Source organism: Diadema antillarum, unplaced genomic scaffold (genome assembly GCF_040938485.1).
Source record: "Diadema antillarum isolate AM-2024a unplaced genomic scaffold, OU_Dant_1.0 seq00002410_RagTag, whole genome shotgun sequence".
Lineage (NCBI taxonomy): Eukaryota > Metazoa > Echinodermata > Echinoidea > Diadematoida > Diadematidae > Diadema > Diadema antillarum.
Genome location: NW_027273021.1, coordinates 145,621 through 170,473, shown reverse-complemented (window position 1 = coordinate 170,473; position 24,853 = coordinate 145,621). Strand labels below are relative to the sequence as shown.

At 39.2% G+C, this 24,853-nt stretch overlaps 1 protein-coding gene across 1 annotated transcript in view; it reads left to right on the top strand.

Moving 5' to 3' along the window:
* Positions 1-13,082: 13,082 nt before the first annotated feature.
* LOC139714759 (alpha-2B adrenergic receptor-like) overlaps positions 13,083-24,853 on the top strand; it is a 91,394-nt gene continuing 79,623 nt past the window's right edge. The window contains exon 1 of the mRNA XM_071626425.1: positions 13,083-13,778. Within this exon, the coding sequence (XP_071482526.1) occupies positions 13,196-13,778 (583 nt within the window). The 5' untranslated portion in view covers positions 13,083-13,195. The remainder of the gene's footprint in view (positions 13,779-24,853) is intronic.

Below are 24,853 nucleotides of genomic sequence, written 5' to 3'. Positions count from 1 at the left end.
TTGCACAGCTTCTGGTTTTACAAATAATGTAATTCAAATATCTGAAGTGATATGATGACGTTGTTGTAATCGTCTAGATATTACGTAACAGGATGCAACAATAGAAGAATTCCAACTCATTGCAACTGTATAGGAGTATTTAATCGATAAGACATTGCGGAGCTTGTTCCATATCACATATCCAGTATTTAATTTGAATAAACCGTTTATATAAGTTTATATTTCTCTCTCCTTCTCTCTCTCTCTCCCTCTCTACATAATATGTATCTATCTCTCTTTTACTGTCTATCTACCTACCTACCTATCTATCTATTTATCTTCTATATATCTATCTGTACGTATATACATACACTCTAAATACAAACTAATCAGTTTTGCATATAGGAATCATTTCAAAAGGGGACTAACAAGGTTTCTATTTACAAATTTTGAATGGAGTCTTTACATATCAGGAGATACTGATCATATTAGAATATGGAATCTATTCAAAATTTGAGCAGATTTTTAGCAGACATCTCTCAAGTCCCCAATATTTGGAACGATTCTGATTCAAATTGATTATTCTAAGCTGCATTTACACCACGTTCCCTGCGGCCTTGGCAGCCCCATTTGCCCGAAACGTAGTGCGCCGTGGGTAGATGAGACATTCTCCTGTTTTCCCTTATTCGCATTCTAGACTTGTTCGTTCCAGTCCTCTCCCCGATGAACATAGAGCTACCAGACGATGTTCTCACGGCGTCTGATCAGGCTAGACTATCAATATTTTTCAGTCGCGTCCACCTACACTCTAAAAAAATCCGGGTTAGAACTGACCCGGAACTGGGTCCGTTGGGGTTACACCCCGTTCCAGGTCAAAAATGACTTGGAATTTGGTCATGTAAGACCCGGAATGGGGTCACCCTGACCTAATTCATGACTCTGAATGGGGTCATATCTGACCCCATTCCTTGTCATTTCTGACCTGGAACGGGGTGTGACCCCAACGGACCCTTTCCGGGTCAGTTCTGACCCGGATGTTTTACGAGTGTACGGACAGCCTCCAAGTGTTACTACGGCGTATTACATGCCGCCCCGTTTTGTTGCGTTCACTGCATTTTATCACTGCATACAAGATTCTTCATTAGCACCGGGACTGCCGTGGAAATTTTTTTTGACAGTTTAAAAATCTGACACGGCATCCACGGCAATTACGGCCTGTCGCGTTTGCCTATCCCGTCTCACCGCGTTGTTTCACGTCCATCCCGTTTTGTCCACGCTGGCCTGAAACGTGGCTGCCGTGGTTACCGGGAACATGGTGTAAACGCAGCTTTAGAGTGTATGTTCAATATCTATTTGTTTCACGGGACATGATATCATATAAGAGAGAAATGGGGAGACGGATGAATGGATCATGCACTTTCAAATGTCGAAATCAGCTTGGAAATAGCCATTACGTCTGATGGGTAGAGTGCTGATTTCATGTGCACTTAGATTAAGGTATAATGATGAATAAAGAAAAAATATGATTCCCTTATTCAGTGTTCAACTCACTCAACTAAATCGTTCCATCAATGGAACATACTCTACTTTTTTCCCTCCGTCCTAGATTTGCTCTCGTGTCCCCGCTATAATATAATCACATATTCAATCGGTGGAAACGAAAAAAAAAAAGGAGAAAAGAATGAGAAGCGGAGAGATAATTATAGATTATTAAGTTAAAAGTATGTTGTCATGGTTGTGAGCATTTGGTTCGCTTGACGTATACCCGTGTTGGGTATAAAATCTCCCTCGATGCTGAGTCATTTCAATACTTTGGGTCTGATTTTCACATTTATTAATTTCACATTATCACGATTATTACCTGTGATTGTGTATGACCTAGAAACTATGTGATATTTTTTTCCCTCACTCTTGTCACTGTCCCCAAATAATATGAGCTTCTCTCATAGTTAAAGGTCACTCTACACCGTCAGAATCTAAACACGTAATAGAACGTGACGCATGTTGGAGTATGTTTATTTCGGTATATCGATATACATGTATATCAGCATGGTCTGTAAGTTTCCGTTTTCATTTTCGCCTTCAATGTCACTACCAGGTCCTATATTTACATACAAAATGGATGAGAAAAGACCACGCATGAAATGTAAACATCGAACTGAAGGACTACTAAAATCCAATAATAAGCTTCTATCTTGATGGCCTGGTATAGAACGTATAGTGTAAATTTCTGTGCCTAGTGCACTTATTGAAAATCAAATGTTAAGTATTATCAGAGACGATGTGCCCTAAAAAAAACTAAAGAGTAAAGGGAGCGACCAAAACTTACAAAGCAAATGAAAGGTTTTCAACTTAAATTTTGACAGAAAAGTCACTTAGTTTGCCATGAGCATGCGCATGGCGCAGTTTCCATAGTTGATTGAAAAGCGTAGCTCTACAGACATGTTACATCATAGCAACAGCACAGTTAGCATAAAGCAAGCTGACTTCACGTTAATGAAGAAAAAAATTGAATACTCTAGTACTCTTGTGAAAATACGGTCTGCAGTCAGTTCTATATCACATGTCATTACTACAAAATCTTCGAGTGATCCCTGACGTCACTCCAAAATGAGTGAAAATGAGCATTTTCACTCAAAATTCACTCCAATTTCTCTCGAAATTCACTCTTTTTTATATTCACTCTTTTTAGAGTGAAAATTTTCGCTCGATTTTTTTTAGAGAGTATGTCATTAAAGCCACTCTCTACCACTGAGAGCAGTGATTAAAAAAGTGTTCGATTTATTCACATTTCAACACTAATTTTATCAATAAACAATAACTGTAGAGAGTTTATTCTAGAAATGATTTTCATAAAACTATCGCTCACATTTTTCTTGTTTCTATCTATAACTAGTATTTTAGAACTACTTTGATGCACTAATGTTGTTCATTTTTCATCTGAAAATGATAATGATAGCTTTAAAGTTCTCTCCTTTTCTGTCTGTCTGTCAGTCTGTCTCTCTCTCTCTCTCTCTCTCTCTGTGGATCTGTTTGTGTTTAGTCTGTATGTATGTCTGTCTATGTTTATATTTCTGTCTGTCTGTCTCTGTCTCTTCCTCTATATGTCCCCTTTGTGTCTGGCAGTTTTCCATTACTGGAACTTTTTTTTTGGGGGGGGAGGGGGGCATTGTATACGGGCTGCATCATCTTCCTAACAGCTTTACTTGTGTTCTTCTTACACTCGCCCCCTCCATCTCCCCTCCTTCTCTGTCCGTCTGTTTGTCTATATATATGTCTCTATGCCCCCTTACGTCTATTATGTCTGTACGTCTCTCTTTTTCTGCTGTCTATCTATTTCCGCTGTCTGATTGCTCTCGTTGTGTATACCCGTCTTTCTGCCAGGAGTCAACTTCCTTCTTCATTTTGCATCGTCAGCCCCCCTTTTTTTTCTCTCTCTTTCCTTTTCTGGCAGTTTTCCCTCCTTTTTTTCTTATAGCCTTCTGCACATTAATTTGTGCTGCTTGGTAACGTCTCTCTAATCAGGTGCTCCTTCCCTTATCTATACATCTGCTCTGACAACTTAAAGGACAAGTTTACCTTCATATGCATGTGGATTGAATGAATGTAATATTAGTAGAACACTTCAGCGAAAATTGGGGGGAAAATCGGACAATACGTTCAAAAGTTAAGAATGTTTAAAGTATCTGCGTAGTCACTGCTGGGTGAGAAGACAGTGTATGATGTCACATGCGTACATCGATATAAAGAAAATAAAAAGAGGATTTCACAAAACTTTTGCTTTTTAAATAAAGTGCACATTTCTTCGACTTGCTGACTGACGTATGTTAAGGGTGATATTATTCCTCCTGCCTTCTGAAAGAGAGAAGACGAGTATTCTTTTGTTAAATATGCGAGAAACTAAAAATATGTTGATTTTTCTTTATTCTTTCTTTATATCGTTGTACACATGTGACATCACAAGCTATAGTAGTCTTATCATCCAGCCGTGACTGAGCAGAAACTTCAAGAATTCATAACTTTTGAACGAAATGTCCGATTTTCCTCAAACTTTCACTGATGTGTTCCAATAACATTGCTGCATTCACTCAACCCACATGTAATTCTCTTTCGTGATGTAAATCCTCTCGGATGCACTCGTCAAGGTGTTTTTGTTGTTTTTTTTTGTCTTCCATTCTTGCTCATCTATTCGAAACAAAACAACAAGATCCTTCTCTCAGTCTTGTTGCATCTCCCTCAAGGACAATGACATTATAACTTATAAAATATATATATAACTATTCATATGTACGTATATTACAGGGTTGAATTGGGAAAAATATATAACAATGCAATTCACTCAGGAAGAGTAATTCATGGTAAATGAGAACCGAGGGACTAGGTATAGGGTAGACGTAATGAAATGCGAACTTGTTTTAATGACGAACACTATGCAGATTTACAGCACTATCCGAAGATTGAAAGGATGCGAACAAAAACATGTTTCATGACATTCTGTCTAGTGAAATTGCGCGTCGCGTAGAGTACTTATTGAGGAAAATGTTCGTATTCCGATTGGACACGTATTTTGAGTCGGGTCAGAGGGTTCATCGTCAACAGAATAAGCCAGTTCGTAGCTCTACTTTGCGCATGAGCAGAAAAAGTTCATTGGTACCAAAACACATGATCGTTTTTGAATTGACGGAGATAAGCATCTGTCATATAAAGTTATTTATGCAATCCTTGTACATGATACTTGCTATTACATCCACCTGACTGCAAACCTGGTATTTGGCAATATACGAATATGAACATGTTTTAATACATTCAATACAAAACAAAGAACATAATGGATGTTTCCCCCCGAGGGCTGTTGGAAGGGCCATTCTGGTCAGCTGGTCTCGCTATGCAAGATCATTTCTTGCTTAGCACTAATTCCATAAATTTTTAGGCCGGGCAAACTTACCGGTACGCATTATGTTGCTTTGAATATGAGTGAAGTGCCTAACCAACTAAGAAAATAGAGACGTCATTTGTACCCTGCACATGAGCTAATTACGAACTGGCTTACTGCTTTACCCCAGGTCGACCGGAAGTGAACGGAGTACTTTGTGCCATTAACTTCCATCTTACCCCATAATGGGCAGTCGGCATGGGTTTAATTGCTTCTGGACCATCGCCATCGATTGCCGTGTGAAGCGAACTGGGTCTGTCGCACCAGCCAATGCCAGCGAATCCTGAAAAAAATGGGGAGTGCGTTGATTCCAACTTTAATGAAGAATTTTTCGATTGCTATATGTCTTCTCGTGAGGGGAATAAAATAACCTTGAGACCATCACATTACATCTTCTCAACAATAGCATCTCCCATAGCAACCGACCAGACATAATAATGGACATCCATCCATCCATTTACTAAATTGAATTATAGCGAGTTGGCCTCGATAACCGTCTCTGAGAGCCAAACAGAGAGGGGTAGAAATTATACAAACTGAAAGAAAATAATGTGATTTTTTATTAAGCATACCGGGTAGCCTCCTCATGTGAAAATCATATTCAATATAACGTGTGATTGCAACTGAAACTGCGCATGCTTGTATTTCATAGCTTTTATCCACTACAATGGTAACGCATATCTATAGAGTGCCTGCGACCGCTCTAAATAAGTTAGAGATAGTATAAAATTTTGGTGCGCCATCACGTTACCCGTATTATATTATGTATATCGGAGATCATCAAAGGAAGACGAATGCGAGAAGAGCCGACTTTGACAATACAGCCTTTACAGTTCCCTAACTTTTTATTCTCTTTAAAAGGGTTTTCCTTGTAATGAGGTCGGGCGAACTATGCATCAATATTTAAAGCTTAGCATCTGCAAAATTCATATCTGCCAACCACCCCCCCCCCCTCAAAAAAAAAAAGAAAAAGAAAAAAAGCTTTTCCGACATCAACATGGCTTTTGTGATGACGAATTACCTTTTGTTATGATGAAACAACCAACACTCTTCAATATGTTTATTTTTCCATGAACACTGCCTGGGAACACTGCAAATGCATCTACATTCGCAGGAAACTTTGTTCACTTTCTTTATCTGCACCGGTGGATGCGAAATGTTATTCAGATGGCGTGAAGCTTGATTCAGGACTTAGGTCCTGATCTTTGTAGATAAAAAGGAAGGAACAAAGGAATTTACAAGTTCTAAAAATATATTTCTCAAATCTACGTTTAGCGTGCAGGAAACATAAACGTTTCCGCTGAAAGGAGTCTTCTGAGGTTTATTGTAGACACAAGGTCAACATTCACGACTCAATTATTCTGGTTCCGAGAACAAGCCAATCCGCTTTGAACTTTATCTGTTTCTCTTTGCGATTTATGGTATAATGTAAATCAAAAGCATAATCATTAACATTCCGTCATATGATTCGTTTGGTTTTTCTCCGCTGCCATTATGGACGGATAGAGAAGAAGAGACGAGGGGAGATTGGGATCATCCCACGAGCTGGACACCCACGAGTCATGCCGCCCACGAGTCATACAGCCCACGAGCTATAAGACACCGTGTAAAAATAGGCCCACTAGCTATAAACACTAAGAAAATAGGCTCGAGAATGCTCATCCTGAGACTAAATATGGATGTATATGACTCGTATATGACCCTATAACTCGTGGGCTGAATAAACTCGTGGGTTGTATGACTCGTGAGCTGTATGACTCGTGGGTGTCGTGAATTCAGGAAAGAGAATGCTACAGAGACATAAGAAAAGAAGGAAGAAGACAGAGAAAGACAGAGAGGGAGGGAGACCACAAGAGAGAGAAGAAACGCATGTTCTTAAACTAGAACGAAAGGGAAGTAAACATTATAAACGGTATTTTTCTTATATTGTTTATAGCTAGTGGGCATGTTTTTCTTAGTAGTGTTTATAGCTAGTGGGCATGTTTTTCTTAGTAGTGTTTATAGCTAGTGGGCCTGTTTTACTTGGTGTTTAGTTCGTGGGCCGTATGACTTGCGAATTGTATATAGAGCTATTCATGGTACAGCACCAGTGTACATACAGGAACTTGTAGAGTTAAAAATATCATTTCAAACATTTTATCACCTTCGAAGTTCACGGGATCAAACATTATTGAAATATCCATCGGGGAAATCAAAAGTTACTCCTGGTGTCAGGGCATTTTTGTACGCTGCACCAAATATGGCATAATCTCCCTTTGTTTGTAAGGCAAGCAGTTACAAAAATGAGTTTGAGGCCAGGTTAAAAAGTCATCTCTTGAAGTAATGTATTTTTTGTTTGAATTTCTTGTATGCATGTCATTTTGTAATGCACAGTAGAGTATTATTATTATAGTAGCTGCGCAATATAAATGTCCTTTATTGTTACTGTTATTGTTATTGTTATTGTTATATTCATTTTCAAAGTCGTCAACCTTTAACACGAGTCTGCACTTTGTTCGGTTAAAAGAAAGTCAGATATCTAAATTTGTCATCTTCTACATCTCTGTGTACTTTATTGCGATTATCTTATAGTATATTGTGACATGCCATGGATATGAATTTATGATAGCCATAGATAGGCAGGTACTAGTGGATAGAAGTAGTTAGATGATAGATAGATAGATAGATAGATAGATAGATAGATAGATAGATAGATCGATCGATAGATAGATAGGTAGGTAGGTAGATAGAAGATAGATAGATAGACAGATAGATAGATAGATAGATAGATAGATAGATAACAGAGGTTGGATTTTCCACCTCCCTGCTTTAATAGATGACCTGAATCATTATTTTTAACGAAATGCGCAGTGAATAACACATTTTGAAAAAAAAAGAAAAGCTCTCTATTAGTTGTTTTCTCTGCGTTGAAAAGGCATATTTCATTTCAGAAAGAGAAACAAATAGTATAGACAACATCCAATCAAACAACAAAACTGATATACAAGAATACCATACACAATGTCATGAAGTGCCAATGACAAAACCGGAAGCTACTAATACAGTGACCAGTCCATAATATCAAGGATTTGCAAAAGAAAACTAAACTTGGGTTGAGCGAGTAATTGGTCCCATGCCATATGGACATTTTCATTATGCGTCAACTGGTTCCTGGCATTGGACTTCATTAGTTCAGTTTCCTTGAACGGCCCATGACCCGGAATTATTTTCAATCATAAAAGTCAAAGTTTTGTTTGATGCCAAACGTTGTTTGAAGATGATCGAATCTTTCACCCTGATTGTATTGAAAAGAACTTCATTTCATTTCCAATAGTACAAAACATTTACAAACACATACTACCACAATATCAATACAACGGTGTGACGATCTCGAAGAAACTGCTGTGAATCAAATTTCTGATGATACTAGATTAAAATCATAATTATCAGAAATGGAGAAGACATGCTGAAAGCTAAGGTTGTATTTTTGCTGACTCGTCGTGAACTTCGAAACTCTGGTTTCTCGAAGTGAATTAATTCGCATTTATGTATATTGTGTCTCTATTATGTGTAAATTTGCGTGCATATCATCACTCAAAATCAAAATATACGAGTTCTATAGTTCACCACTCATCGTAGACAACAGATGCATTTACACAGACATAATGCGGATCGCCCGGTGATGACTAAAATTGTCATTACGATCATCAACTGGTGCTGCGGTCATTTTGGCTGTATGGCAGCGCGTCTGCCTCCAGATTAAAAGGACACCGGTTCGATTCCCGAGTCTATCTGAGCAATGTTGTATGTAATCATACCGTCCCCTCTATAGTAAGAGGCATAACACTCTGTCCCTCGGATAGGACATTAAATGGAGGTTCCGTGTGCATGGTGTGTGAGAGAGTAACTACTCATGCACGTAAAAGATACCGCTTCATTCATTCGTCGCAAAGAGCAGGGTGTCTAACCAGGGAAGTGAGACTAACTTGGTAACGTGGTCCCGTCATCTGTATAACTGGACCTCATATGGAAGACAAGCTAGTGTACCTGAATATGGGCTATCCAGCCATCCAACCAAAAATGAAACAAACATACGAACAAAGAAACAATCATTGCGGGTCAAGCATTATTATAAATCAAAAAGAAAGAAAAATGGACCACGGCTAAGGTTCGTTAATTCGAAAATGAAAAGATTAACGAACCTCCATTCATGCCAATAGCAACATTTTTCCCCCGCTTCCGATTAACTGGTAATGAACCTTCGGAATAACGAATCTTCTGAATAAGGAACTGTACTGTACTGTCTCAGCGCAGTACATCATCCTACTTTGTTTTCCGTGGTATAGTCACTTTAGCTGACTGATGACAATAGCTATACCTCTGCAGTCTGACAGTCGGCCAACGAGAAGAGGATCGAGCCCCTTGACGTTTGGGACACCATAGCACTATTCGTCATTCCGAAGGTTCGTTATTCAGATAATTTGTTCATGCGAAGATGAAAAAAAAAGTTCCTAGTTCCAAAATTTCGTTATGACGAACCTTCTTTTCATTTCTGGACCAACGAATTTTCGGAATAATGAATCTATTTCATGCTCGAATTAAAGAATTTTCGAACCTTATTTCGCTTTGGGATTTTATATAACACACCTTCGGAATAACGAACCTCAACTCATTTTCGGATTAAGAAACATTGGGATAAAGGATACCACCTGATTCGATTACGAATCAGGTGGTATTCTGTTACATTCCTTTCCCAAGGTACTACCTATGGGCACTGCAGTTCGAGCCTATGGTGATAATAATATGCAGGCAAGTCTCACTGACTGGATGCATCGGGAGTTCGTCGTAACGCAATGAAATCGCATAATTTGGGTAGATAAATGATTATGAGGGGGTTCCCCATGTGTTTCACCGCAGGTGACGTTCTGTAATTGACACACGCACACACACACACTGACACGCACACACTAAATGATGGCCATCCACGGTGAATGAAAGGGGTTTACCTATCACAACACTTACGCAACAAACAAACAAATAGATGAATAAACGCAACACAAAGAAAAGCAAAATAACAACCCACAACGACGAAAGGCCTTTGAAAGAAGATGACATTGTTATGTATAAAGGAAATATATCGCCTTCCAAACGCCAAAATTATATAATGTTTCCAAAACTACCCCAGAGAGTAATGAGTTGCTATTCTCAACATATAGAAGTGCAGGTTTGCGATGCATTTTCCGTTAGTTTTCATTTTACCTTGAGAGGCTTTCTCATTAATGAATTATCCTGATCATTACTGTAATTAGATTCCATTAGGAGTACGTGATAATTACCATGACAGCAATGTTATGGCTGAATCAATATTGCATGTGTCATTATACCGTCACCAGTAATATCATACTGCATGTGATGACATATGTATACAGGTATATAAGAGCAATGATATACATGTAGCCAAAATAGCAAGCATCAGCACCACACGCTATTCACAGATGAGTTTTCAGATTTGATGTTTTGTTCTCAATAAAAAAAAAAACAAGGCATCTAAATTGTCAATACTCAGTATTATTCAACATTATTGCAGTACCATCATAAATAGACGTGCTAATGGTTTTAATGCTAAGAAATATTCACGCTGGATAGGGTTGTAACCAAGGTTACCTATTATAATCGCTGCGTGTTTGTTTGTTTCTTTGCTTTTATAAAGATATATGAATAGAATTTGTGTAGAAACAAACAAACCAAAGAGGGGAAAATATCCTAATTTTGCTTCGCAATGTTGACCGCCAGTATTTAAGAAGAAAATGGTAATGAATGCGTTCACTAGTAGAAAGAATACAAAATATGCAAACTATAACACAAAGTTAATATAACCGATTCGTAAAAGAACAAACAATCAAACAAACAAACTAGAAAATACTAACTGCGATAAGGTCGTAATCTTTTCAACCATCATTATGTGGGTATATCAAAGGCGATTCAAGCATATTTCCTTTCTATTTCTATTCTTTCAGTCGTACAATGTACCAGGGTCATGGCACACTTAATTATTGTGCATACGTCACTTATTACCCAGAATTTTCGTAGCGATATGATACCGTGAAGCAATTGAAGGGATAACCTACCAATGTAAAAAGAAAATACATAAATAAAAAATAAATAAAAAGGTCAAACAAAGTGCAATATCCGTCAGTCGGAGTATCGCCTGTGGAGATATATAGGACTGAAAAGTATAGAGGGTGAACTGAATTATGTGTTACCTGATACAGTAACTCGGTCAGGAACTTCCGTGTAATATACGTCATGTATACTTGGGTGACCCGCACCTCGTCATAGTTAATGTTTGCGCATATTTGAATCACATTTCGCCACTGAAATTCTTTGAAATTCATCTCACATACAGGAAAAATGCTGAAATTTCCAATGGAATCACAAACTCACTGATCGATATCGAAAATTTGCAGCTATCGTCGTCAAACGCGAACGATGCGAAAAAAACTTAACAAAATTTAACTCGTTTTGCCATCAAACACTTCTAATTCTACAGCTGTATAATACATTTGTATATCAAAAGCAAGGCATGACCTTTCAGTACATGTAGTTCAAAAATGCGATTCATCCTGATCATGAAGTTATTGGCATGAGTTGATATAATCTATGTGCGCAAAATCGAAACTGCTTAATGTTTGGAGCCAACGACTTCCGTATGAATAATATTATGCCTATGTGATACATAGATGATTTAGGTACAATTAAATGTCATGGTCTGGCTGGCTTTTATGCATGACTAGAGTAAAACGAAATGAATGGAATGGCAGAAGTTATATAAAAATCGCCTCCTTTGATTTGCAATAGTACAATTGTAGTCGCTTCGAGCAAACAGACTAATCTTTTGAAATTTCCCAGCACTCTCATCTTGATCAAACCGATCCCATTCTCTTCTTCTGCTTTTGCTCTCTGTTTATTCATCAAAGCCATCAACCAGAACACGGCCTGAATCTGCGCTTTTAGCAACAGACGGACTATGGACAGATCGGAAGAACCAATCCTCCCCCCCCCCCAAAAAAAAAAAAAAAAATCCAAAAGGTAGCAAAAAAGCAAAAACTTGATAGAATAGCGTCAAAAACGTAGAAAGATCGGATGTCAATTTCCACCCTATACTTCCTGCGTCGTTAGGAAAAAGAAACGTATACCTTCGTTTGATCGAGATCTATCTGCCCTACTTCCTGGATCTCAGATGAAAAAAAAAAAACAATGTCCAACTATATTACAGCCTGCAGCAGACCCTTTAGCAAAGTTAAAACATGAATAGTCTTGAAACACCAGACGATTGCTTTGATTATTTTCATTCCCTCATTTATTGATTAATGTAATTAATTTATTGATTTATGTAATCAATTCTTCAATTTATTCATTCATGACGTATGTATGTATCAATCTACGTTGGATTAATATTAATCATAATCATATTTTTTGTATCTTCGTGTTACCGGACCATTTTTTTTTTTGTAAATTACCTTCGGCAGGACAGTGCTAATAGATCGCTTATGAAGAACAGCCGAAAACAAACAAAAAACCGGACAAACAGTCAAACAAACAACCGAACAAACAAACAAACAAATATCTCGACATCGTAACACTTCGATTGCAATGATTAGGAGATGTGTAATACCCCAAGAATGTCTGAATTAATTTCGTCATAGAATAAGAATAGAAGGGTTCATTTAAACCTTCGTTAATATTTTGATTTGTAAATAGAATAAAGGGAATTGAGAAGGGGTTTCAGCTCTAACTTTCCCCGACTTCCAGATCATAGATTAATTTCAATCAGTATATATATATATATATATATATATATACACTTAATGAATTGTCTCATAACACAATTAAGGCTTCAATGCACACCGTTGGATATGCTGGTTCCCTCACCCTTTATATACACATTGTATAGAGACAATATACACAGGAAACATGCTGGGGAGATAGTACAGATAATTATAGTACCCACTCGTTACAGCGGACGTTGCAGTTGTATTGAAAAGCTGCTACCCATGCCAGACGTTTTCATTCCGTTGGTGGCTCCCTCATCAGTACGCACGCAGCTCGCGAGGTTTTCTGTCCATTATCTGACGGAGACGAAACTCTGGCGCTCTTCGCCCATCGATATGATCGTCGAGGGACCCAACTCTCCGTTCGCAATGAACTCTTCTAACCTTCAGTACTGTGGGATGCTTTAACTGCATTAGCGAAGTTTTTTTGACCGGGAGCTAAGGCAGTAACGTTGATCGAACAGTATCAAGCATGAATTGGATTAACATAACGGAATCTGCTCAAACGTTAAACGTAACGGCTACCATGATTTCAGGTGTGACTACTGATGTATCTTCCACGATGAATGCAACGTCATGGGGGGAAATCTTGACCATGGATACTTTGCAGGGAGGGCTGTCCGAATTCTCCACAGGTCTGCCTCAAACCACCAAATCCCCCGTCGAGCCGGCGCCCCTGGCCGAGCGCGTGATCGAAGCGATGATCCTCATCGTCATCTTAGTGGTGGCCGTGTCGGGGAACACGCTCCTGTGGGTGGTCGTCTTGCGGCATCGCTCGCTCAAGACGGAGTCCAACGCCCTCGTGCTCTGCCTCAGCGCGGCCGACCTCCTCGTGTCCGTTGTCAGCATGCCGATCACCACGGTGACCATTGCGGTCGGCAGGTGGATTTTCAGCGATACGCTCTGCATCGTGCTCGGGTTCATCAGCATGTGTACGTTCATCGGGTCCGTCATGTCCCTGGCCGCAATCAGCATTAATCGCTACGTGCTCATCGTACATCCATCCAAGTTCAAGCGGATATATACCAAGATGAATACGGGATATTTCATTTTCGGTAAGTCGTCACATATACTATATCACCGATCGGCTGGGCGTTCCAGGTGAAAACCGTTTAGCAACAGTTTGTATTACTTTTTACTTTTCTTACAATCAAAGTATAGCTTGGCAAACTCCTATGCAAAGGTCGAACGCAACTAAATTGAACATATCATATCAGTTATCAGAAAATTAAGACGTTAGAATTTCTGTTATTCCAAATGAAACAGTGAGTAACATGAAGAAGTAATGTGACAATATGCATAAGTCTTGAGTTCTTCCTCGAGTCCCTCTTTGGATTCCAGGAGGTTTATTTCAATGATGTTCTGGGGCGGCGATGGGTTTATTAATAACCCTGCTACTGAACTAGCAGGTTTTGTTAGGCAGAAAAAAACAATATAGAACGGAAAAGAATACCCGTTTCCTCTACTTCCGCTGTCTATTTCACCCCGTTTCTGATATTCTTTCATTTTCTCAATCCAACAATCCTTTTTCTGTCTGTACCAACAATAACCTCTTCTCCTTCCCTCACTTTCCCTCTCCCTCTCACTCTCTTCTATCTCTTTCTACACTTTGGACACACAGTGCACACAAGTAGGCCTACTCTGGAGAAAATCACGTATACTAATTGCTAATCTAAATGCCCATACCATTCAAATAATCACTTCGTAGTCGGTATAGCACATTCGTTTATGATAGGATGGGAACAACAACGAAGTAAACTAAATTCTTTGAAAGACTGCTGCGATGGCAACTGTTCTGAGTATGATTGCATTGGCAGTCATATTCAAACGCGAGTCGTGTCATCGCGAGTCACATTGATTTTACAGCGTTGTCTTAATTTGTACATATTAAGTAGTGTACCTATTCAGCTTCATCTGTCTTGTTATATACAGGGTATAGTTGTCATACATTAGTTTGTATAGTAAAGTGACGAACATCCCGGTATCTTTGTAGAAATAATACTCGTAGTAATAGATTTCAGTGCTCAGATATATCTTGCTGTTAGTATATTCAGTGCAAGAAAAAAAAAGAGCACAGCAATGACCCGCACCGCGCCACTTGCAAAGATCGCGCAATTTTATATATATATATATTTGTTCATTTTCCATCTGAGAGATAGCTGGATAGCCCATATTCAGTTACGTTGAGCTGGTATTCCATGGGGTCCAATTGGATGTGAGGTGGGACCACTTCACCGGGTTAAACGCCCTGCTCTTTGCGATGGATGAATGAAGCGGGACCTTTTAAGTGCATGAGCTGTTACTCTCTCATACACGGGACCTCCATTTTATGTCCTATCCGAGGGACAGAGTGTTTTGCCTCTTGTTAGAGGGGACGGTATGCTTACACACAACATTGCTCAGTCCAGACTCGGGTTCGAACCTGGGCCGCGTGATCTTGAGGCAGACGCGCTATCAACCGACTGAGCCAACTCACCGCCCTAAATTAACAATGCTATGTGCGGAAACAACCGGGCGAGAATATCTCTTATTATTATTGTTATTATTATTTATTCGGCATTTGCAAAGCAATACAAGTGATAACAGAGAAACAAAATAAACAAACAAAACACAAGAAAACAAAGTGTCAGGCTTTCCCTGTTGAGCTTCCCTAAGGAGCCGGGTTGAAAAAAGCGATCAAAATCACTATGACCCTTGGGCCTCTCCAACCAACTTAAGGAAGTACATCAGGGAGTAGTTGAACATAAAAGAAAAGAAACAGTACAATTTTGAATTAAGCGTGTACACCAGGTGGATTATTGAATTGAACTGAATTTGAATTGAATTGGATTATTCTACATACAAACTAAAAAATATAATTGTGGCAAATGCGTATTCATTCCACCCCCTCCCGTAAAAAAAAAGAAAAAAAAGCCAGTATACAAGAAGTATTTATCAGAGTACATCTCAACAACAACAAATGTCCCCTCTAACTGCACTACTGACTAATAATGTATTCTTTGAAACCCAAACCCTATCCCAAGGTCCAAAACCTCCGCCCTCCCCCCCCCCCTCAAAAAAATAAAAAATAAAAAAACAAATTCACTACAGACAGCAATGATGCCAGCAAGTATCATCAACATGCCCCAAACCATCTTCGATGCACAGTAAAAATAAAAATGATTTCAAAACTTAATCTTTATCATTACCCTGAGACTCCATGACCCAGCACTTTCTTTGAAAAATCCTTGTGTGGCATTACATACACCACTTTGCAATGTATATTATATATCTGGCGCCAAAATTCATAAATAGTATTAAATAATGTGAGCATGAATTAAGGCATAAACATTAAAAAAAAACTATGAAATTACTAATTAGTTAATGTTACATAAATTATGTCTTACACATAGAATCTGAAACCCAGAGACAAAAATATAACTGGGTCGCAAACAAAACTGAGTATCAATCAATATTCTGTGTTTCATGGCAACCAGAGCAGTCATGATAAGAAAAACAGAAAAAAGAAATCACATTTATCAGGTAAAATCAATCATAATCCTCCTTTAGACATGTCCTGCATCTTCCAATGATTGAAATCAGCTGAGTTACAATATATTGATGACACAGAAACCTGCACGTAACTTGAGCGTCTATCCTAAAGGAGGACTTGAAGTGGCTCAGCCCCAATATCAATTACAAATAATTATCTGGAAGCTGTGGGTATTGATTCTCAGAAAACTGTCAACTGTACGTGAGAGCAGTGTCTTTCTGGCCCTCAAATCGAATTGAATCGTACAAGATTTACTCTCAGATTTTCTTTCGATTTACATTTACGTTTTTTTCAATTTTGTTTTTTGTTTGTTGTTTGGGTTTTTTGTGTGTGATAATCAACACGTATAAGATTATCACTACAGTAGCAGCGATGTGGCAGTTTTGAGTCATTGATAAATACCTGCTGACTTCAATTTCCCGTTTAGCCCTGATTGATGTTTTCTTCACAATTATCTGATGAACTGCACTACAGTTAGCGATTTGGAAACTGTCAGTCCATTACATTTCGATTTTGAAGTTGGTTTCGTTGAAGTTACGTACGTTATCAACTTACATGAAAACTTGGCACTGTTCCCCCCCCCCCCCCCCCCCCCGCCGCTAAGAGCTTTTAACCTTGTCTGTGCTGATGAGTCAATATGCACAAATTTCATACACATACTTACGGACAGGAAATGAAACGCGGCATACAGACGGTTAATCGCGGTCGTTGTTTTCCGCGCCCAGCTCTTCTGTGGGCAGTACCTGTTCACTAATGAATAATGAATACATTCATTCATCATTCAAGCGTATAGCACAATGTGCCTGGTTGATACTATTGCAAGTCACCTTGGTCGAGGCACGAGGAGTTCCATGCATCTTTCGCCCGTTTTCTCGGGTGGGTGTGTAAATACATTCATGAACTGCGGAAAGGAATATTGAGGTGCTTTTTTGGGTTGGGTTTAAATGGAGTGTGTGGTTGTAGAATGTTGTTGTCTTATCTATTGGCCTTCAACTGGAAGAATCACCATTTTCACATGACCACCACCCCTCCATCCGCCTCCTTTTCGAAGCAATCATGGGCGGATGGCTCCGACTCAAAAACTGTTAAGCGGATATGAGTTACACTGTCTAGTACAGAGGTTTGTTTGTCGTGTTGTTTTATTTTCTTTTTGATCCGGACATTGCTGCTGCAGCTTTCCGTAGGGGAGAGATAAGTGAATAATATTTTTTTCCTTGTGTGTATACGTGTATAATTGTAATATATATATATATATATATATATATATATATATATATATATCCGTTGGGTATATATCCGTCGGGAATATATGGTTTGTTGAGGGTCGAAAAGTGCTCAATGCTGTAAAGCAGAGCATATTAGGCGTACCTGTGTTTTGGTGCCTTGTCTGCTACCGGCGGTTTCACGCTGTCGCGATCTTCAGGCAGACTGACAAAGTGGTGTGTTTCTGTGCTCATGTGGCGCGGTGGATCGGTTTGACGCATGGATGGTTTTTCTTTTCCGGTGTCTGCATTTGGATATAAGTTCGGACCTTCTGTTGAGTGCATTTTTGTTTCGGATGATGATGGCCTTCTCATCGAGGCAGAGGTTGCACATGCCACTCCTTCTTAGAGTTAAGTTTGACTTTTTTTGGATGTCCCATGTCAGTGTGAAGTTTGCGCGTTTGTCTTTCAGGCTCCAGATGTATTTTGAGAGTTGGGTTTCGTTTTTGTATTTCTCGTTCTTGATGGATTTCACATGGTTCCTATATCTGTCCTTGAAGGTACCCCCCGCCAGTCCGTAGTAGCACTTTTCCTCATTGTCATGCTTGACGGTTGCTTTATACACAAGAGCCGTTTCCATGCATCTTCCTCTCAACGGGCATTGATCTTTTTGGCGGCAGTTGCATTTGGGTTTGGGATCGGTGTCATGTGACTTGGATTTTCCGATAACTCTTTGGTTGTGGGATTTTATGACTGCATCCATGTTTTTCATGCAGCTGTAGCTCACTTTTACCGTGTTCTTATTGAATATTGGGTTCAGCTTGTGCCCTTTGGGAAAGTGTTTGTTGATGAGCTTTAGAAATCTACCCCCCACATTTGTCTTAGTCGCTGCATTGTAGGGTGGGTTGAACCACGTGATATTCCTGCTCCTGTTTTTCCTTTTTCTTCTCTTTCCCTCTTCACTCGGTTTGGAGTACTTGATATTTTCCTCGTAACCGCTTTTTTTCAGGGCTTCGTCGTACAGTGGCGCTGCGTTGTGGAATATGTCTTCGTTTGAAGATAATGTCGATATGCGTTTTTCAACTGCTAAGGGTATTTGTGTTAGTGTAGAGGGCGGGTGGTTGGAGTCCCTGTTGACGTAGAGGGGGGTGTCGTTTGGTTTCCTGTACGGTTGGAAGTTGCCAGTGTCTAGGTTGAGTGTGACATCTAGGTAGTCCACTACCTTGAGGTTGGTTTGGACAGTGATGCGCAGACCGAGCTCATCAAGAACTTTAATGAGTTCTTTTCGCGCCCTATCGGCTCTACTCCCAGAGGCTCTCCTGAGCACTGCCAGCCCATCGTCTCGGTATAATCCTACGCTGTATGTGTTCAGTTTTTTGTTCAAGAGTGAGAGTGCATATAATCCAACTAGTTCGCATATCTCGGCTCCGTCGAAAGCCCCCATAGAAACATCGATCTGTTTATGTCCCTTTTGTTTCTCCCATACTTTGTTGTTGTTGTCAAACAGGAGTGTCCTCCTCGCGTGCATTATGGTTTCTATCTCGTCCTCTTCTATGGTGGTGAATTTCTTGGCCCAGTTCAGACAGGTGGACAACAGTTCGATTGAGATGGAAGGGTAGAAGTCCACTATGTCAAATACAATGAAGGTCAGGGACTCTTTGTCCGGGAGTTTGTTGAACCAATTGAGCACATCGGCTGTGTTGGTCCACTGGTTTGGGTTGGTTTTGTCTCTTATTTGTTTGTTAATGCGATCGAGCATTATTTTACTAACGCGGCCTAATTCTGGCTTTGTGGGGTTAATCAGTCTGGCCTGGGGTTTGTTGTTGAAGTTATCCTTGTGGTCTTTCAGTGTAACAAAGGCGGGTTTTTCCATCGTGCCGTCCAACCTGTCACTGATGCGTAACTTTTTTGCGATTAGCTCAGATTCCTTTTCAATGTCTGCAATTACTTCTTTCTGTGCAACCTTGTATTTTCCGGTTATATTTTCATTCAGAAGTTTCTCATAACTCTTGGGGTTCATCGAGTACACATTCCTGGTTTTATCGGCGTGGACAAACACTTTTTCCGATTTGTTTATGCGTTTCACGTCCTCGTGGAGTTTTAATTGGAATTGGTTGTTTACCTGCCTGAATTCCAAGTCGTCTACAATGGCCAGCAGGTCATTTTCAAAACCTGACATCTCTTCTATTTGTGGTGGTGAGCGTTTGGATTTGAATCCAAATTTCTCCATGGTTTCAAATTGATCATTTTCACTTTCACTTTGGCCCGCGCAATCACTCGCTCCGAGGAAGAAATGAGCTCTCCATCTCATCCTTTTAATGACACTTTCAATTTTCTCGATTAGGCATTTGATGTAATCTGTCCTCGGCGGAATTGGTATGTTTTTTCCGGAATAATCCACATGAAACCGATACATATATATATATATATATATATATATATATATGTGTGTGTGTGTGTGTGTGTGTGTGTGTGTGTGAGTGTGTGAGTGTGTGAGTGTATGTGTGTGTGCGTATGTGATCGCCAGCAACCGCGGACCACTCCATCAAAAACTACCTTCTAACCGCGGACGTACGTGCTATGGGGGACCGTCCACGGTTGAGATAACGATTCGGTCGTATCAAATTTACGACAATAGAGAGGGTGTGTGAAAATTGGATTGATCAGAGATTCGTCCGCGGTTTCATGTAAAAGGGCAACTTGGTGGGTACGATTTGTGTAAGCAACATCGACCTGTGTTTCACTGATGTTTCACAGCGCCCCCTCATGACGGCGCGGCTGCTGGAAACGTACGCGTACGCCTGGCAAAGGCTGGCCTAGCTGCTAGCATACGGGGGTTTACGGCCGGCCCCGGCCACGATGCGCTGCAATTTTGCGCATGCAAAGCAGGCATAGCCACTTTTGACAAATCCGAGGGCCGCCCAAACCACGGCACGAGACCGGCTAAAAGAAGGAACAGAAGTAGGGAGTGGAATCTACTCGAGATGCAACAAAGTAAGTGAGGCATATTATTTTATGGTAGCACAAATAACTGCAGTATCACATTTTGAGGGCTAGTTTTTATAATTGTTCATTGTATTCATTTGTGTGCAAGCCACGAGTGCAGTGGCAATGCCAATATATTGGTCTAGTAGGTGTCTCCGCGCTCTTTGCACGGCATGCCCGCGCTGACCGCGGCCTCTTTTAGCCTTTAATTATATCTCCGGGTTTGCCAAGCAAATAGATCTGTAACGTTAGTATTCTATAGACTTTTAGTCTTTAGGTCTGGTCTCTAGATATTTAAATATACTTGAACGACATGGTAACTACCAGTGGTAACTACCATGGTAGTTACCACTACCATTACTTAGAACTACAACAGAAGAGGAAGATTGGATGTGAAGTGTGTGGGTTTTTTACCTGTAACTGAGGACTCTCTGATCTCTCTTTTTTTTTTTTTATACTGCTAGAGTAGGTGAGGGTAATTTCGGCCGCCTTGGCAAACTTTGGATCATATCTTCGCTCACACAATCTGATCTAATAATTATACTGAGTAGGTCCAGGGTAGTAGCACTAGCGTTACATTAGCACTAGCAGTCACCCGCCATACATCCTTCATAAGTGCCTAATACTTTATAGACTCAAGTCTAACAATGCATAACGTTAGTTTTAACTTAGATAGCTACAAGAAACCTAGCTGCATAGATTTGGTGTCGGGACATAAAGTCTCTATTTCCTAATCACTTTAAAAACTGAGAATTTGGAAGTCGAGTGTGATTTTGCACTTCCTTACGTGTGCAAATAAGGAGACATGTCACATACTACATAGGCCTATTGTTAGATCTAACGTTATACGTGTAGAAAGTTCTAGTTGTGTATGTACACTGTCCTCATTTTCTGTCATTGTCATATTCTTTAGCTTAATTAAGTTGGGGTTAAGCCACTTTGTTTTTGTTTGTTTGTTTCTTTGCTTGTGTTTTTGTGAACTAGACCCGAGGATACTATAGTACACATACAGAAGTTGTAGGCCTATCTACACTCCCTACAGTAGCTGGTATGCACTTCCTTAGAGTTACAATAACCATTGTGCAAGTAACCATCCCCTACCTAAAGTGGCAGAGATGTGAGATTCAACCCTGCCACTAGGGTGACAGGGCCGGGAGTTTTATGGCCCCCACATGAGGAGTAATTTTCTGTAAGTTTTACATTTAAATGATAATAAAAATGAATAGTAGCCCTGAAAATAGTCTATTTATAGTATTCAGTAAGGCAGAAGAAAGGGAACGATGGTCATGGCCTTAGATTTGAGTGTAGATGTGGATACCAAGCAAGTATATTGTATAATTATACAGTAATCTTCTAGTTCTAGCAGCACTTCACATACCGTACATATTTCTGCACAATTTATTGTTCACTCTACTTTGTATGTACATTATGATTGGCCCTTGAGGGCCTGTGGCCCGTTGCATAAAAGTTACTATACTAACTTTGCCATCCAGTGGTAACTTCATCTATGGAAATCTTGATTTCAGTTGGCTGTTGAGTATTGTTGCCATGGTAGTTACCGCTGGATGGCAAAGTTACCATAATTATAACTTTTATGCAACGGTACGTCCCCGGTCTCCCAAAGTGCCATTACAGTATGCATACCACTCTGCAGTGCGCTGATCTTCAACTGTGAAGGATGCACTTCTACAGAAGAAGAAGATTGGATGTGAAGTGTGTGTGTAATTTTTTTTACATGTAACCGAGGACTCTCCTCTATTGCATGTGTACATTACTAGGTTTAATATGCCTAAGTGCACATCATATGGATACCAAGCAAGTAAATAGTAATCTAAAAGTTCATTGAATGGGAAGTGTGTTTATTTGATCAATTGGGCAAAGAAAATTTCCATTCTTGGACAATAACATTTGGAGTTTATATCCAAAACAACTATTATTATTATTATTGTTATTTGCCTGGTTTATCCAAACTACTTACAACCTGACATACCGTTCACATGAAATAAAAACAGTCCTCAATCAATGACATGCATTGTAAATGCGCGGTATCCATACTACAGATTTCAACTGGTAAAAATGTAAGTGTTCTAGGGGAAATAAAGAGGATAGCTGTTTCTCTCCTTGATTCTACTATTTATCAAAGAAGCTCTTGGGTTCATAGACCTATTTTTGGCTTATACTAAAACATTAGGTTTGAGTGTATGTGGATACCATGCGAGCAAATCACAATCTGCATTGTTACATTGAATGGGAAGTATGCTTATTTGCCTAGTTTATCCAAATTACAAATGTACTCTATCAAGCCTGAGTTGAGTACACATGCATAAGAGAACAGTCCTCGATTACAAAATTTGTAATCAAACATGCATGGTACAATGTATATATATATATCCTACAGATTCCATTAACTTGTAGTACATGGAAGTGTTCAAGGGGGGGGGGGGATAACCATCTCAATCTCTCCTGGTTTTAACTTTTCAGCAAAGAAACTCTTGGTTTGTACATGCAGAACTATTTTTTGGCATGGACCAGAACATTAGTTTTGAGTGTATAATGGATCAAACAAGTGTATAGTATATATCTTGGTAGATTGGATGTGAATTGTGAGCTTTTGACTAAGGACTGTCCTCTATTGCATGTGTACATTAGGTTTGAGTGTACAAGCCAGTGGATACATTATGTACCATGTAAGCAAATTATAATCCAAGTACATTGAACGGGAAGTGTGTTAATTTGCCTAGTTTATGATTCTTAAATTACTCAAACCTAATTTACACAGTCATTACAGAACAGTCCTTAATTATAGATGTAAATAATCAAACATGCATACATGTCCATACTACAGATTCCAACTGGTAATGTACTTTGTAAGTTTTCAAGGAGAAAAAAAAAAGAGGATATATATATGTAAGTGTCTCTCTCCTGGATTCTACGTTTTATCAAAGGAGCTCGTGGGGTAATAGAAAGGGAGATCAATATTTTTCGTGCATGCAAATGAAACAAAATTTTAGAGTGAGTCATGGCCTAGATGGGAATCTCGTATAACCTCACTCTCAAATGATAGTATTCAAAGTTGGCTGCCCTGTATTGGGTTTTCTGGCCACTGGAATTAATCCAAGATGCCATAGATATTACTTTGTTGTTCCAAGTTACTTGTGTATTTTCTATGATAGCAAAGAAAAAAGTCAGCCACATAGCGTAGATGCAAAATGGCAAATAGATTACATGTGAAACAAAGTGATGGGTGATGTTATCAAGATTTAAATATGGAAACTGAATGGAAAACTGCCCTTCATCAATGGAAGTACATAAACACAAGTCACTGATTTCCATTTTTTGGTAGTAACTATATTCTGATAAAAATGCAGGGCATGCATACTCAGGTTGGTCATAGTAGAAATATGAAATAAGATTAAATATGTTATGATGGTAGATATTTGGGGAATATTGTTCCCTTGACAATCTGGATCAGTATTTGAGTAATTTCAACTGATTTTACTTCAATAATTATGCAAAATACCCATAAACATGATTGTCCACACAATAAACGAATGTGGGACAAAGTGTCCCATGTACTACGTAATTGTCCCATATGTAACATGTTATATCTGTCTTAAATCAGAACCTGTAATAACAGTTTTATGCCTCATGACTTGAAACTTGAGTTTTGTGACTTTTATCATGCTGACTTAGAAGTTACAGACTGTATAGAATGAACTACTTTCAGAGAGTTTTGAGGTTGAAAAAATGTTCATAATAACAAAGTTTTTCCTGGTCCCTTATGTAACGGCACATATTTTCTCTTCTAAAATCTGTAGTTGTCAAGGTCATTTTCTCCATTTTTTACATGATTCTCCTCCTAGATCAGTCAACATGATAAAGTCCAATATGATCAAAGGCCATTAACACTATTTTTCAGGTCATAAAAGTCTCTGAGTGTCCCATACGTAATATGTGCATTATCTTAGACTTGCCCTAATCCTTGCAATGGTAGCATATGAACCTTTTGAGTTTATTTAATATCTTCTTTTGGTAATGATCTTTACTAAAAATTTATTACATATGTGTCAAAAAAGTAATTTTTATTGTTTGTAAATTTGTGTATTTTGTGGTTTTCATATATGCGCATGCTTCTGGCCACCAGGACATTTTTTTTTTTCCAGTTTCTTACTGTGCACGTTTCAGAACTCATCTTGGTCAATTTGTTTCCACAGCTTCATTCACCATATCCTGTGCTGACAGCACCCCTCCCACCTCCCATTCATCATTAAGTTCTTCTACAGTATCTCTTTCTTTTCATTTAAACTCTGCCATTACCCCTCCTCCTACTCCTAATTCTGAAATTTCTTCCACATCGCTTTCTCCATCTTTGCCTTCTCTCTCATTGTGTTCAACCCATCCACTTCCTCCC